The 17,836-nt window shown below is 39.8% G+C and overlaps 1 protein-coding gene across 1 annotated transcript; it reads left to right on the top strand.

The window, feature by feature from the left end:
• Positions 1–4,693: 4,693 nt before the first annotated feature.
• On the top strand, positions 4,694–17,462 carry LOC131975768 (basic helix-loop-helix transcription factor scleraxis-like). The gene is made up of 3 exons (XM_059338528.1): positions 4,694–5,665; positions 6,075–6,291; positions 16,747–17,462. Exons 1-3 carry the CDS (start codon positions 5,292–5,294, stop codon positions 16,783–16,785), a joined length of 630 nt encoding a protein of 209 aa, XP_059194511.1. The 5' UTR covers positions 4,694–5,291; the 3' UTR covers positions 16,786–17,462.
• The last annotated feature ends 374 nt before the right edge of the window (positions 17,463–17,836 follow it).

Here is a 17,836-nt window from a genome sequence, read left to right on the forward strand (position 1 = left end):
CATTACCGTGCTGTAATGTAGCTATTTCCTTTTCATACAACATTCTTCTGGCAAATGCAGCCACATGTGATTATGAAAAGACCTAAAGTCTACATTATACCCAGTCAAATGTTTTCTGGCCTGCGGGCAACAATTGAAAGAGAAATGGATACTGTGTTAGACCAGCCACACACTCCTGGGACATGCAAATCAGAGGAAGATCATGCTAATGCATGTAATGACGGACCACAGTGAGTGAAGCTGGTTTGGAAATACACCTTCGGAATATCGTGGCAGTCACAAATATATGTACAGTCAGTCTAAACACAGTCTGACAGTCATTAATCAAGACGGCTGGGTGTGGATCTACGTGCTGCTGCTGTTTTTGCCTCTGTGAGTCAATATTTTAGCTTTAGGATCTGTATCTAAATGTATACCACAATAAATATCATAAATGTTTTATTATCTCTCCAAAGGCAAACATCATCAGAGGATGTCTCAGATGTTTTTACTAAATTTGAATAATTTCAAGAACTGCACAGATGTTGTCAGTTAGAAATAACAAATTAAAGTCATGCTCACCACATGAGTATTGTGACTATTATAGTTAGAAGCAGATCCAAAAGGGAATCTGAACCAAAACCCCATTGTTTACCACATGTCATAATTTTCTCCCTTGCAAGAGCAATGAGCTGCTGGATTGCATTGCAATGTTGGCTCTCAAAGACAACGTTTGTTTTCATTGGGTAATTTTGTTCTTTTCGGTCAACTTTCATTTAGACTTGTTATTTCCAAAACTAACAGAACTCTACCGGCAATGATATCGGCTGTTGAATCTGGGTCACTAACTGAGGTGAAGCCCAGGTGTGGGAATCTGATCTACAGTAAAGGTCAGTGCAGAGGATGTGGGTCACTGGTTGCATGAAGGCAGGGCTCTTTCATGACTGATATGATGTAATGTCGATCCAGTCTGCATCTCAGATGTTCACATTTGACAGCCAGGCAACTGTTTTCAAACACATTGGATATCCAGTGACCGGATGTGTCCAGTGACAACTGGAGGCGAATGGAAAACTATAAAACAAACGATAAAATTTAAGACCTTTGTTTCCATTGCATACTTGGCCCGTACAAGTTTTGCAGCAGTTACTGTTTTTCGGTGAAGGGAATTTATTGCAAATTTGCATTTCCAACATTAAATAACTAGAGCAACTGCAAGACCTTAACTTACACAGACTCAGTAATCTACAGTGCACGACTGCACGCAGCAGGGCAGCACCAGCAAAAGAAACCTATGCTGTGTTCTACATTTCTACATAAAGCATCATCCTTACAAAGTATGTACTGTTGCAGGCAGTATGCATGCATTTGGACATACTTCTTCATCATAAAATTAAAGCTTAAACTTTGACCCGCTTGCTCATATTTGCTTTGCAAAGGATTGTGGGTAAAAATAGCCAGAAAAGCATGCTGGCTTTACTGCAAAATGCGATCTGATGCAGGAGAACATCCTGGTATTTTGGCATACTGCATTTGACATACTATGTATTGGAACATAACATAAGCATATTTTTCTTGCATAAAAATAGCATGGCAGTATGATATTGGAACCCTAGTTTTTTGCACAGAGGGGAGCCACTGACTACCAACCCTTAATGCTTTCTGTTTTTTATCCTCAGAACCCTTTGTTTTTTAGAACTTCAACCATTAGTATCCTCACTTCCTAAATGCTTACTGCGTGTGGTTAAAAGAAAGATTGATGTAACACATTGGTACACATGCCAAGATCCCAACTTTTTTGGATCATGTTGCAGGCATCAAATTCAGAATGAGTGCATATTTGCAAAAAAAAAGTTTTCAATTGAATATACAAGGATTTTAGCAAATGACCAAACTCCTTTTATTTACGTTTGAGACGGCGTCCCAACCTTTTGGAATGTGGATTGGATGTTATGGGGCAACTTCAATGTTCCTCCATCCTGATTGCTCCAAGCACAGACTGTATGTACTGTAATCCACCACTGCAACCAGTACTGGCCTCACTTCATACAGTCAGTACCACAGCTTAAACAGGGCTGTGATTGAAGGGTAGAGATAGATACAGAGAGGAGGGAAGGAGAGAGGAATATGGACAGAAGACGAGAAAGGAGAGAGAGAGAGAGAGAGAGAGAGAGAGAGTGATGAATGCTGGCTGTAACATTGTGTAACTCTGACAGATTATTCATTGTGCTATTAGTTTTCAGCAGCAGCTTACGGTTGCCAATCTACACAAAAGAGGCATACCAGAAATGGCAGTTGGGTTTAGAGTTTTCAATAACGCACTACTGAGGATTATAGACTTCATAGTTGAGTTTTACATAGGTTGTCAACCTTTAACCACTGCACAGTTGAAGCAGGAAGCAAAATTTAAAGGTCAGCCAGTTCCTTGGAAATAAGTTGCACGATCATGGCTAATAAAACCCCAAAGACTTAAAGACGGAAAAGCAGATTAGAGTTTGATGAAGGCTGTATAACAGCTTTAGTCGAATCTGAGGGAGAACTTGATTTTCCAAACTGCTAGAACACCTCTGTGTCGTCATACATGTGGTTAATTTGTATCTGTAGCCAGATAGATGGATCTCTTTCATTCTCTTCTGTCTTTCATTAGTTTTCTCCCACTCTTGTCTTGCATTCCCCTCCTCTGTCTTTGCTCCCTTTGCTGTCTGTTCTCATCTTTTCTTCTCTTTCAGAGGAAGACAGATTGTTAAAGGGAGTGTAAGTGAGTAAAGTAGCAGCTCCCCTACTATAAACCCCTGAGCCTCCCCTTCATCACCAAAACACTCCACCCAAAAATCTGAATCCCTTGAGGGCAAACTACTTGCAGACCCTCCAGCGTCACAGCTTGTACTGATAAAAAGCTTAAGCCGTAGCTGAATAAACACGTTTCCCGTTCTCAACCACGAGCCCAGCCTGAGTCGTCCGCCGCTGTTGCTTCGCGCCTCCCAGTCTGCTGTCCACGGACAAACACGGCACAGGCTGGGAGGCTGAGGGAAGAATAGAAGACACAGGGAGGAAGGCAAACTCTTACTTCACCACTCAAGCTTCTCAGCTTCCTGCTGTCAAGAAAGTTGTTTGACAAAACATCTCATTGTGAAAACCCAAGTCCCAGTCATACCTCATGCTGGTAGCCAGCTATGTTCTGGTAGTGAAGAAGACAAAATATTTGAGTGCTACTCAGTCTGCAACACACAGGTATGGATATGAATCAGCAAGAGATTCTCACAGTCGTAATAATCAAAGCTGCCCATTCTTGATTTTGGCCTTTTAAAGAGTCCCCAAGAGTGTTACCTGTTCAGTTCGACCAGGAGGTGAAGAATCGAAATACGCAGATACTTAATGACTAATATCCAATGATCCTATTTTTAAGTGAGTAAATTTATTTAGTAATTAGTTCCTCCACTAATTGATTTTGTTTTTGGTTCAGTTTGGAAAGGGTTAGGGTTAGGGTTAGGGTTAACTACTGGCCACATTACTGTGGAACTTGTTGGAAGTGTGTAACATGGGCCAAGTTTGAACTCTGAACAACAACTCTGAGTCGATCTGAATCACTAGGCAGATCTTATTTTTCACTTTTGTTAAAAGTGCAAAATGGAGCATTTGACCTTGGCTGAGTTCTGCACTGTCCCAGTGTTCTTATGTTAATAATGATGATACAAGGGCATATGTTAAGTTATTAATGACAGTGATAGTATTATTATGGCCTGTGGCTACATTCAGAATTACAGGATTTTCAAAGTAGGCATGGTTTGAATCTGAAATACTGACATGAAATATACATTTTTGCGGTGGTAAGAGGATCAATTGGATTGTCAGATTATGCTCTGAAAAAGACAGGAGCATGCAGCCAAGGTGTGGGTGTGTCCTTTTGCAACTTGCTAATCATAAATGACTGGCAAGTGACTTCATGTGATCTCAAGTGCTCCGAAGCTGCAAAACAGCTGTAGAAAATTGATAGAGCAGACTTAGAAATGTGTGTGCCCATGTGCAAGGTTTTACGGTAAGTAGCGTTTAGATTTGGTTTTGTGTTCTCTCAAATCTGTGTCATCAATATACTTACATTCTCTGACAGACAAGTCACCCAAGATGGAAAAACAGGAAAATCGGAGGAATTAATCCATGTCAAATCCTAAAAAACAATTTATTACAGGAGATTGTTATGTTTTGGATAATTTTATCAAGTTCTTTGTAAGGTGTGAAAATGGCCTTCAACAAAGTTGAATAAGAGCTTGGTCTTGTCTTTACAGAAAATGTATACAATTATTTTTGTCTCATGATATTTGATTGCTCTGTTCAAGATCGTGCCTTTTTTACTCCTGTCAGATGACAACATTTAATCTCTCTTTCTTTTTCATTTTCAAGTCACCATCCAAGAAATTTAATGTGTTTACAACAGTCATAGTGATAGCAATATGTGTTTCAGAAGACTCTGCGGTCACTAAGGTCACCAAACCCACCCTGCACATGACGGTGATGCAAGTTCTGTTTTAGGGTGGATTTCCCCTGAAACAAACCAGCGTGCAGCCAAAACAAACTCCTGCTGATGGTTTGCCTCTTGCCTCCGGTCTCTCTGGCCCGCTGCTCGACAGCAGCCGAGGGACCCTCAGTACTCAGAGGGAGGAGCGGAGGAGTCCTCCGGCCCTCCCACCGGCTATAAGACCAGGGGCAGACGGAAACACTCAGACAGCAGGCACACGTGGAGCAAAGAGGCTGGGAGAGAGAAAGACGTAGAGAGAGGCTGAGAGAGAGAGAGAGAGAGACAGTAAAACTGCTGCCACAGACTGGGAGTAGTTTTTGCTATTGGGATTGAAACAGACAAATATAGAAACAAAGGACCAAAGAGAGGTTTAGAGAAGAAAAAGAGGACAAAATCAACAGCCATTTGACTTCAACGTGCCATTTTAACTTTGGTTTTCTTCCAAAGGATTAACAGAAAGAAGAACTGACCTCTGGGATGTGAAGTGTTTAAACCAAGAGAGAAAAACACAGCAGCTCTGAGGTCAGGTTGCTCTTGACCACTGACTAAGGATCAACTTGCTGATCTTTGAAAGCAAACCTAACTCTGCATCATAAGGGCTTCATCTGACTCACCTGACTGAACTGATTATGCAAAGAAGAGAAGTTGAGGGTAAAGTAAGAATTTAAGGTGTGGGCATCAACAACGTCAACAGAAAGTTAGCTTAGCAACTTCGTACAAACGTAACAAGTTGAACCTGATCAAGTGGAAGTCTCACAAGGATTGACCAGTAGCTGACAGAGCGTTTGTGACGGTGAAGATGACATTCGCCATGCTGCGCACGGCGCCTCCAGCAGGCCGCTTCTTGTACGGCGACATCGCCCTCCTCTCCGAAGACGACGATGAGAACGGGAGCGAGGGGTCGGGCTCAGAGGACCGGACCAACTCCAACTACCGCCTGTCCTCCTCGTCGCCATCTGCCTTTCACATCAAGGTGAACAGGAAGAGGAAGCTGTGCGGGGCAGGAGGGGATGTAGGGGCCATGATGGGGAAGCTCGGCCCCCCGGGGTCTCCCATCCTTGGGGAGGGTCGACAGAGGACCGCAGCCAACGCACGGGAGAGAGATCGCACCAATTCTGTCAACACGGCGTTCACAGCGCTGCGCACACTCATCCCCACCGAGCCTGCAGACAGGTACTGAACCGCATGAGTCAAACTGAGTCATGATGCACAAATACATTCCTCACAATATTAAGACTACATTTTTACATTCCGGGAACCAAAATCAGTTCTTAATTTAGTTCTGGATAGCATGCACCCTTAATCACAACTGATTATTTTTGGGAGAGACCTGTAATCTAATTAGGGCAATACTGCTTTTAATTATGAGTGGATATTTCCTGTAAGGGATGAGTAAGGGTTGAGGAAATGATATAACATAATAATAATGTCGCACCTTTTAATACCATTTAAAAGTGCAACAATGTTGTGACAATGTATCATCATTGTTTTACAATTATTGTTTTCAAAATATTGTACACTTTTTTTTGTATATAATATTTTTTAATTGAATCCATAAATGTCCTTCTGATGTGACGATTAGGAAGCTGTCGAAGATCGAGACGCTACGTTTGGCCAGCAGCTACATCAGTCACCTGGGGAACGTCTTGCTCCTGGGCGAGGGGCTTCATGATGGACAGCCGTGCCACGCTCCGTCACCGCCGTTCTTCCACGTTAACTCCTCCCCCAACCGAGGGTCTGACCAATCAGCTCAGCCAAAGCACATCTGTACTTTCTGCCTCAGCAACCAGAGGAAAATGGTGAGCAAAATTATACATCAATATGCAAGAACAAATGCATATGAAACAAAAAAATCTGTATATAGTACGATAACTAACAAAGAAATACAAAAGATAATATGTACAGCTTTTAATCTCTCTGTGACTTAAAAAAAATACTACAATTATACATTTTAGTTACTTGTAAATGCTATAAACAGACTAAACTAGAATCAAATAAATAGAAAAATCTCTCTGTAGGTTGAAGCTTCTTCTGGGAAACTGTGCAGTGCTTTAGGGTCAATTTGGTGTTTAAAGCCGACCTGAGATCAGTGACTGTGCCTATAAACCTGATTGGCCCTGAGGGACATTAAAAGCAGAACCTCTTTAAAGTCCTCTTCTGGGGTGAAGGACTGTGTATTATTGTTCTGTTGGGGGTTAGTTTTACTCGAGCAGGTGGTTTGAAAGTTCAAGGTGCTTTCTGAAACTCACAATTTTTTTGTGTCACGGTAACGAAGAGCTTGCAATATTTTTCATCAGAACCGACAAGATGCACATGACGGTTGGGTAATAACCCCAACTGTGTTGTTTTTTTCTTCCTTTTTTTGAATAGAGGAATTTAAAGTTTACAAGGGTATTTATGCAGCGAATGAGATTTATGACCAGGAGCCCTTGAAATCTATCCAAAACCATGTGTATAATTTCAAGAATGTATTGACGTCAGCCTGAATATGAGGAGGTTTTAATCATAACTGCTGAAGAAATTATCTGATATGCAAAGATTGGTAACTGGCAACGACTTTATTCCACTGAATATGTCACGAGACAAAAAACTGTCATATGTAGGTTTAACTCATCCATAGGTTTATACACAGCTTAACAATTCAGGAGTGAATTAAATTCCTGTAGACAGCACAAAATACTAAAAATGATAAAAGTAAGTAAACTAAAACTAAAAACAGCTGTTCTAAAGTGCTCCACAGTTAATAACACAGCATTAAAAATATAAAGTTTACCAAATAAAAGCACATACTAAACAGAAAATATAAAACAAACACACAAATAAAAAGACAAATAACACCTAAAAGAATTGCAGCAACAAACTTATAAAAATGCCAGCCGATATAAGTGGGTTTTAAAAGTTTTTAAATGTGGTGCAGACTCAACTGACCTGACACTGAAGGGGAGGCAAGTCCATGAGCCTCTTATGTTTTTAGCCTGAACCTCAGTATTTAAAGCAAATGGTCAGAGGATTTGAGTGATTTGATGCAGGGTATTGGGTTAGAAGGTTAGAAATGTCTTGAACTGAATTGTTGATGGAGGCCATTGTAAAAGGCCCAGAATGGAGTTAATATCCTCCCTTTCATGTTTGTAGCTATTTGTAGTTTTTCTTAATCACATTCCTCATTTCAGTGTCCCAGAGAGCATTTCAGAATAGAGTTTTGTAGCAGTTGTGGCGCTTCCTCCACTGCTTCTCTGTCAATCTACACCTTAATAGAGATACAGAGAAGGAGGACTTCATCCAGTGCGAAGTTCAGCTCACATTTGATTGATTCAACACAGGAAATGGACATAATCAAGAACATTCGCAGTAGAAAAAAAGTCAGATGAGAAATAGGAGGTATTGAAGAATTCCTATCAGCTGACTGTAATCAAATGTACATGACTGCAGCTCCGACTTCAACAAACACCACCAGTGTGTGCAGATGATGATAGAGAGGTGACGTCCACTCAACTTTCCCCCTCTAACCTCGCCGCTGCCCATTTAGTAGGATTTATGGGTAAGGAGCTGACATCTGGCAGACTCCCCCATTTCCCCAGCAGTGTGTGAAAGCTAATACCCTCCTCAGTGTCTAAACCCAGAGACCCTTTAGCTGGGGGATAACCTGAGTCTCAGCAGTGTGTGTCTCCCCCCTCCCTCCTGCCTCCCCTCTGAACCTTTGCGAGTGAAAGCCTAGACGTCCTCAGCGTCTGAAACCCAGACACCCTCGGCTGGGAGATAACTAGCCTGAAATCACTCTTGCTCTTTCTCCTCTGTCTCCTTTTCTTTTTGCTTCAGTTTGTCCTCCTTGAGTTGTTCATTTTTTATTCTTTGTCCTTCTCATTTGGTTTCACTTTTTCCTCTTCAACTCTCTCTTTCCCCACCTCTCCCTTGGCTCTCTGCATATCGATCAGCCTGGTGGAGGTCAGAGCTGTCAGTAGGAACTGTGTAATACTATCTGCTGCTGTCAGCTCACTGCTGCAGATGCATGACTGACCTGTAAATGCATGCTGGGTAGAAAACAGTTTGGAAACTCTCTCATGTCAAAACCTTCATCTGTAGACACTTTTACTAAGTCTATCTTAGTGGACGTCAGTCACGTTATGCTGTTTCCCATTAGCTCAGTAACAGCACTCTATTCTCTGCACTTCACTGTTTTCATGTAGTGCAGTGGGTAGGTGAACCCAGGTGAAAGTCATTATCTCATGATCAGGCCTAACTAAATGAGGAAAGGGCGAAAAGTTAGACAAAGATTTTGTAATTACTTAGTTTAAGCAAATGGAGTTAAAAATGATCTCATACAATACGCACATTAAATAGTACTTTAATATACTGGATCACAAAAAAGAATCCTTCCTGCTGGGTTCAGATGACAAATTTATAGTTTCACTTTTTAGAAATGGTTTTGTAAATTCATAAAACAGCTGGATACGAGTAGAATACGTTGCTCATATTAGAATGAAGAGTGACTTGTTTGGGACGAGATATGGGATTTTTGAGGCAATTTTATAGGTGGAAAACTCACTGATTGCTGATAAAATGGCATGTATAGTGATTTAAAAATTTTATTTTTGTAGGTTGGAATGAAAATAGACCTTTTCTCTGATATGACTATGCAAATGTACTGCTTTCTTGAATAAAAAAACCTTTATTTAAGAATATTTAATATTATCATACATACAATCTATTACACTGTCAGCCACTTCTAGAAATGAAAGGGAAAAACCTAAATAAAATAAATTGCCAAAATAAACTGTAATATTACTGTATGTTCAGTATCAGCCAATTACTGACCATTTACATTAATAAATAAATAAAAAAGAAAATAAATACCACACGATTTCTAAATGACCCCAAGGACTGTTTTTTGCATAACGTGTTCTGCAAAATTGTTTTTCAGAGTGGTGCATATCAGAAAATAAATACACGAATACTGATAGATACTGATTTGTCTGTGATAGGCCGATATAATCTTCTTGGTGCCTGTGTTTACCATAATGAAGGAGCATGTCACGTAGTGCAGTGATGTCACTAATTGATGTGTTTTCAGCAGTGGACTAAGTTACTGTATATTTTTTATATACACACAATGCTTGTTAGTAGAATTCCACAAATTAAATTTGTTGGAAACAAAAAAAAATTTGAAAATCACACATTGACGTTTGAGGAGAATCATGAGGGATCCCAGGCTCGCCTGGCACATAACTGGTTAAATCTGATTGACAGAACCTGAGAGAATTTAATTTTCCTTTGGAAAAGTGGCTATACAGTTTGTTTAAGTGGGCTAAAGGGCAAAGTCGGTGCTGGTGATTACAGAGAGGAAACGATTGTGAAGGTAAAATGAGACTTTGTGTCCTGAGTGCTCTCTTTGTATGTTTTTATGGTCATTGAGGTTCATCACAGCTGTCAGCTCTGCTTAGACCAGCTGCTTCAATTACACTTATTTCCAATGTGGGAGAGGGTGAAAGTGAGAAAAGTATACGCTCATTTCCTCTTATTATGTGTGTATACAGTATAACCATTTCAAAACAAACAGTCTTGTTAGTAATGACTACTGCACAGGGAGGGCTCAACTATTGCACATTACATATTCAGTGAAATACTAATGTGATTCCATTGTCTTTGCGACTTTGTGGACGATTCAGAATATCTTTGATTCAGTGCGGTGATCATAGTGTAAATCTATTCTTCCGTACTCCTGCTACATACCCTTTCCCCCCTTTCAAGTGTTCAGGTATAGAGCCACACACTGTGGGACATTTCCACTCAGTATCTTTTGATCAGAAGCCAAGGTATTCCCCGAGCGTACATATTTATCCTGACAAATTTAGAATTTCTAAAGTTTGGCAGTTTGGCGTGGACACAATGAAGTGCAGCCTTGACATACTGATGCCTTTGATCAATGCAGTAAAAAACATGGGACGCTCCTGATGGCTACATCTGTAAATGAGATGTATAGGGCTGCCGATAGAGGATTGAGGGCTGCTTAAATCCCTATGCTGTCTGGTTGATTGATGCAGATATCCTGTGTTAGGCCTCTCTGCTTCTGCTGATCAGTGACACTGTCAGGTGCCTGGATTCAACCTACAGCAGGAAACCTGCAGGATTAGTTTTTTGAATCATTGTGTCTTAATATGCCCAGTATATCTAACAGAGGTCACCTTTAATTAATAACCTTGAAATAAATAAATAAATATATATATATATATATATATATATATATATATATATATATATATATATTTTTTTTTTTTTTACTAAAGGTGAGGATGGCAAACGAGTATAATGCTACTGGATTTTTCACAGCAATTCTCTAACACAAAACAAAAACAGAAAGCTTTTTTGAATGTATTAATCTGTCTACTTTGTTGTCTTTAGGCTACGGCGCTTGAAGCATTTTTACAGCTTCCTCCGCAACTGCAGCTTATTTTTTTTGGCCCAAAACAGTGACAGGGTCAATTCAATTGAATAGCAAGTGTAAACAGAAATCGCGATTCATCTGCCAGTAACAGCAATCAGGCTGAACTTTTTCCTTTTTAAGCTGAATATGAGAGGCGCAAGCATTTTCCAATGTTTAAAAAAAATTAAAGAAGTTTATCTGACAAATTAAAAGAGAATTTATATGCTTGGAACAAAATAAAAATCTGGCAAAATATAACTACTATGATACTTATGGTGTGGTTGCTGTAAATAGCCTGACGTTCCTTTGAGATGGTTACATTTAGTTGAGTTTACAAGCATTTTAAGGCACGGCCCTGATTTAATTTCAACTTGAAGGAATCTTGTTTATTTGGAATTTCGAGAAATTAAAAAGAAATGTGTAAATTTAGCGAAACGGCAAAGACAACAAAAGATGAATACAGCTCTTAATATCACGAACAGTTGTAATTTACATCTGAGCCGCAGTAAAACTTTTATATGTGATGATTTTTGTGGGTGGCTGGAAAGCTGGGCGTATGGAGAGACAGTGGCACTAAAAGTGCACCGTGCAATTGGAAACTGACTTATCTGTGTGTGTGTGTGTGTGTGTGTGTGTGTGTCCGTCTGGGTGAAAGAGAGCGAGAAAGTGCATTTCTCTATACGTACAGCATGTGTGTTTGTTACTTCGATTTGAGTGACAGAGTGAGATTTTTACACCCACGTACGTATACAGTACACACACACACACACACACACACACACACACACACACACACACACACAGTCTCATACACACGCTGGCTGGCTCTCTGTGTCTGGAAGTCATTGGCAGTGCAGAGCGGAGCAACAAATGAGCTAATTGTTCTGTAAATGATTTATCCTCTGCTGAGGCCTGTACAGCCAGTGTTTAATTCAGCTGCTGCTATTAGAAACACATTGACGTCGGGCTTTGATGGTGATGTTAAAGAAGCCTGGAAACCACTCTCTGTGAAACGCCCTCGCTGCTTACACACACACACTCACACCCACACATATGACACATATACACACATGCACATCCATAGAAATACTGACACAGTCACACACAGAGCACCACACTTGCAGAACTTTATCAAAAGCATTTCGATTTTTTTTCTCATCTCTTCAGCCAGACGGCAGTTCACTGCTTCTTTCTAGACAGAAAAACCCTCCTATATGATTACTCACTCAAGGAGCGCTGGATCACAACTGTGCTTTCAACACTTTCTAAACTAATGGTGTGCAGGAAGTTGTGGAAAGAGAGATGGAGAAGGAGAGAAAGAGAGGCAGATAAATAGCCAAGGACTCAGCGGGATAATCAACTTAGCTATTTATCCTCCAGTTTGGACAGTTGGTTTTCGACTGTGCCGAAATTACACTTTGCTTCTTTATAGAGATCAAATGAACCGTGCACCTTAAGAGAGCTTAAATGCATGAATAGGACATGTGCAGGAGCACGCTAATGACTGCGGTTTTTACAGTCATTTAGTTATTAGTCTGTTTTCACTGGAAAAAAGCATTACGTCACTTGTGAGCATTCAGTTTGGAGGCCATAGATGAAAACTAAATTACCCTCATTTGCTGATAGTACTGGTGTTGACTTGAAGGTAATGTTTTGTGCCTTGTGAGTGCAAAGCTGCCTGTGTCTCTTTCAATTCAAGCTATGCTAATGGGCTGCATTAAAGGTGGCTAATATACTGCAGGCGATTTTCAAATATATTCTTGCCCACGTTTGGCGTGTATGGGTGTGTGAGCTCAACTTTGTGCATGGCTGTGTGCCTTCACGCATGGACCTGTCTGTGTATTTACAGCCCAGATGGAAGCAGTTAAACCCTAATTTAACACCAACAGAAGAAGTCGTGTCAGATAACTAACAAAATCTATTAGCAAAACTATCATTCCGTTGTGATTTGGTCTTTGGGGAGAGGGTTGCTCACGGAGCAAATTAAAACAAAACTACAGAAATCTGAACCAGGCAAAGAGCAAATCTAAAATAAATCTATAACGAAAAGAAAAGCAGAAATAGGTGGCTAAAATGTCCAGTTTCTTAAAACAATATCTACAGCAGCTAATGACATATTGGCTGTTGCAGGGTGCTCATCTTAGCACTGATGATAAAGTGCTGGTTGGTTTGTAATGTAGCAGAATGAAGTCATCTGAGACTGGTGAAAATGAAGTCAGGCTTGTTCTGGAGCTATTATAACAGATTATTAAAATGTGGGAACAATTAAATACTTGTGTGGCCTGCTGGTGAGAATTAAATCTGATTAGGCAATCTAAGATAAATCAAGTGTTTTTCAGAAGCCATCAGGATGCTTATTAGCAAACCACAGTGAGCATGAAGCACATGTCTGATGCATCCAAGCCACATAATGACACACTGTGGCTTATTTGGTGTGTTAGTTAGCTTAATATAAAGGTCCAATGTGCTATTTGTTGCACCATTTTAATGTACGTCTACGACACTCTAATCGCTATCATTTATGAGGGTAATTTCAGCTTTTAATAGACACTTGAAGGACACATATTCACATATTTTCACTCGATAAACTAAAGGGATATTACCAGTTTTCATTTCATGGTTGAATACCAATCTCCTTATACGATTGTTGGGCCAAGTGGAATTATTTTTTCCAACCAGTCATCCCTCCCCTTATGCAGCCAGAAACTAAATTAGATGTTTGTATTTGACAGAACGGCTTAACACAGGAAAAAAAGAGAGGGAGAGAGAGAGAGTGCATGGAAAATCCACAGTTATAGGTAAAGGAACAGCCCGGATTGAGTTTCGGAAAAACAATATTAAAGTTTGAATTTGTGGAGTTGATAAGATGCAGCGATGAGAAAGTTTTCTAGCTTTATATTAAGTTGAAGACAGGCTCCTTTCACCTTGATAAAACGATAATATTGTTCCAGTGTGGTAATATCATTATATCGTATCAAAAGTAAACATCATCAGGTAATCATATTAGTGTTGGACAAATCACCCCCCTGGGATGTCACTGGTATGTGTGTGTGTATGTGTGTGTGTGTGTGGGTGTTTGGAGAAAGAGGGAGCAGAGAAGTCATCCGACCATGCTGCCCTATTAGTCTTGAGGAGATTGTTTTGACTACCAGTCCAGCCTTACAGCCCCCGTCCTCTTGTTTTGACTGAACCAGTGACACTTCAGCTGAACCGCCTTCACCAGCTCCAGCTGTGCTTCCCAAACTATCACAGAGAGCTCACAGGGACCTGTGGGCTGATTTCTACTGATTCCAGAGTAATTCGATGTAATTTGGCGAATCATCCAATTGTCATGCACAGCTTTCGAGCGAGATTATTTCATGCACCCACGCTCTCTAATGTGCCTCAAGTACTTTTATTTCCACTGATAAAATACCTACAATTTTCCATAGCGCCTTCCAGCAAACAGCAGAAAGCATGGCTGCACTGGTGTCATCCAGCTGTTGCTTTTATAGATTGTGTTAGCAGAAAGCACAATAACAGCAATGCCAAACATTTTCCAGATAATTCCATGCAACGTATGGTATACCGTATGTGTCAGAAGGCCTCCAGACATTGCTATGGTGGCCTTAAATGACCTTTTTTTTTGTTTGTGAATGATGGATTGAGAAAATAAAATTATATATATACATTTTTATTAAAAAAAAGATCTGTTTATTGGAAATGTGCGTGTCAGATCCATTTTTAGAGCAAATAAAACAAAAACAAACTTTTGTTTAAGTTGGGAAAAGATTGTGGTTTAAATGTTCATAAAGTTTTGGTTTTTTTAGCTAAAGAAAATTTTAACACAACTATAAAGATGTTGACTCATGGTTCAGCAGATATTGTCTTGCAAGAGGGGGGTATTGTAGGAAGTGGCTGCAATGAATTCTGGTATATTTAGTCAACTAACAAACAAAATTATGGTAATAGTTCATGTCTAGATAAGTGCAATCCAGTAATGAGCCTCAGCTCCAGCTGGAGGACGCATTGACAATAATAGTTCCTGTGTCTCCTCACGCTCACCTCAATCAGTGGGAGGACCGGTTCCTGTCCAAATCCTATGATCTCACGCTCTCATTACCTCCTGATACCCTTCCAAACACCTACCCACCTTTGTTGATGTCAGTCAAATGGATTTTTTCAAACACCTACACCTTGTGCACGGTCTGAGAGGAAATGTGTAACAGGTGTTCGGCTGATGAGGGGAAGACGAGGGGGGGCGGCAGGGAGGGTTAGTCGAGACGATTTGAGAAAGGGAAAGAAAAGTCAGGAGAGGACAGGAGTGCAGAGTTGACCCACACTCACCCAGAGCCTTTGTGTACTTTTAGTTTAAGTTTTCACTTAAATAAAGAATATAGAGTTTTTTTCACTCAACTCTAAGATCCTTTTCCAGCTATAGGTTAATCAAACACCAGCCCTGAGAACTAATTAGTAAAACAGGAATGACCTGTGTTGTCACTCAACAGTGTTTTCAATAAAATCCCCTGAATGTAGCTTGAAATGCGAGTGGTAGATGGCCTGAGAAGTGAGTGGAGCAGAGGTTAGGTGAGGAGGGAAAATGTGATGTTATTTTCCTGGCCAGATAGAGAAAGTCTCCTCACCAGCCAGGAAATCAAGGCTCTCTGTTCTGATACCACAGATAAATGAGAAGCATATCATCATGCAGGGCCGTCATGCATCAGCTCATGATGTCACTCTTCAGGCTGAAATATAATCAGCCACCACAATTAATGTACAGCATACGTGCTACTTTACAGAATGAGTTTGCAGTCGAATTTACTTATTAACCTTGCTGAAGTACGTAATGTGCAACAGCTTATAAATATGCTGTGTAGGCGATTAAAGTATCTATTTCTGTATTATGCACTACACTTTCCTGGAGTACCATTTCGTGCAGCTTGATGAAAAAATATTGTTCCCATGCAACATAACCGCTTTGACAACTTTTTTTTATTTTTTATGATTCACTACATGTGTTTAGAAGTATCCCAAATACATTTCTAATCAAAGTCTGGAGGAGACGGTAGAGAGAGGACCAGGCTCCTCTCATCCTGGTGGCTTCAGTATTTATACCAGGGGAGACAGAAGTAGAAGTAATTATTTAAACCCCAACCCTATGCTTTTTTCCTAACCTTAACCACTTAGTTTGTTCATTCATTCATTCTTTCATTATCCTTAACCACTTATCTGAACTCTGGTTGCCGGGGGACATTGGGTGAGAGGCAGGGTACTCTGTGTGTTGCAGGACAGAAACCACTTAGTTTTATTGCCTAAACCTAACCAAGTAGTCACAGTAACAACGTGTTCAGAACAGCATTTACACTCATTCATGAGAATACGCTGAATCAAACGCACACAGGACTTTAACCAGGAAAACACTTTTCATGTCTCGTGTGAAACCAAAAGTTAACATGGCAGCCTGCACTTAATAACTTATTTCATGACTTATTCTTATTTATTTATTATCACTTCCATAATTTTTTTTTTTTTTATGTCATGGATGCAACTTGTAACATTCTTATTTTAACCCAAACCATGATCTTTTACAAAACCTGACCAAGTAGTTTTGTAGTCTAAACCTAACCAAACTACAACTGTTCACAATGTTAACCACGTGTGACCTTAATCTGGGAGAAATACATTTTCCTTGAAATGCAATTGAGAGAACAGTTTCATTACAGGCTAAATTAAACTGACTTTCTTTTTTATGCTTTGCTAGCTGTTTCCCCATTTCCAGTCTTTATGCCAACTGTACTCTTCCTATAGATTGATTTCAGTGTTGAATCCTCAATGACGTGCGCTGTTTCTCTTGCAGAACAAAGACAGAGACAGGAAGACGGCCATCAGAAGTTAACAATGAGGACACAAACCACACGGATGAAATGCAGAGATTTTACTGCAACTTGACTTCTCAGACTTGAGATGCATTTCAAAAACTTTTGAAGGACTTCTTTAGCACTTCCAGGACTTTTCAAGGAACTTATCCAATAATTTCTTTTTTTTTCTTACTTTTTATATCACTTTACAAGAACTTTTTACTTTTTAAGGGTGTTTTCAAAAACACTTCTGAAAAGTTTCACAGTACTTTTAAAGGGCATGCTTATCAAGGCCATGATGGACCTTTCAACAACATTTATAAGAGACTTTTTACTGTATTGTTCAAAGACTTTGTTTTGAGTCTAAAGAACTTATGGCACATGATGGAAAAACACACAGAACCTATGAACGACAGATATGTAATTATCAAATGCTGTGTGTTATCAATGTGTAAACTGAAATATAAATGTATATTTATGTGACATAACATTATATAATGAAACTCTGTTATTTAACCAGCATTGACATTCATGACAAATAATGTATAAAGGTGCAAATCATTGGCTATTGGCATAAAAAAAACATGCTGGAACAAAGGTGGTATTGGTTATTTTAATAATAATTTCTTAAAATGTCCTAATGCTGGAAAATAACTCAAGATCACTAATAAATTGTTTGTATATCTGGGAGTAAATTTCATGTATATGTTGGTGGCATTTTGAGCCTATTATCCTCTCCAATCCTCCCCAGCTCCAACCAATAAACATGAAAAGTTTCCACTGTGGAACTATTCAAATGGTGGTTCCATCATACTTTTGCTCATTGAGGCAGCTCGGGGAGAGATAATTTTGAAGTTTCAAATACTTTTCCTTCGTAAAAGAAACAGTACGATGAGCATAAGTGGATGTTCCACAGCGTCTACACCTGTAGCACACATCAGCCGGATTCCGAGTTTTACTTTGGCTCTCTCTCTCTCTCTTTTTCTTTCTCTTTCTCACACACTCCCTTTTTCTTGCTGTCTTTCTTGTCTTATGGGGCAACAAAATCAGAGCAGACAGTGAAAGACAGGGTTTGAAGATGAGGCGGAC

Source organism: Centropristis striata, chromosome 8 (assembly GCF_030273125.1).
Source record: "Centropristis striata isolate RG_2023a ecotype Rhode Island chromosome 8, C.striata_1.0, whole genome shotgun sequence".
Taxonomy (NCBI): Eukaryota; Metazoa; Chordata; class Actinopteri; order Perciformes; family Serranidae; genus Centropristis; species Centropristis striata.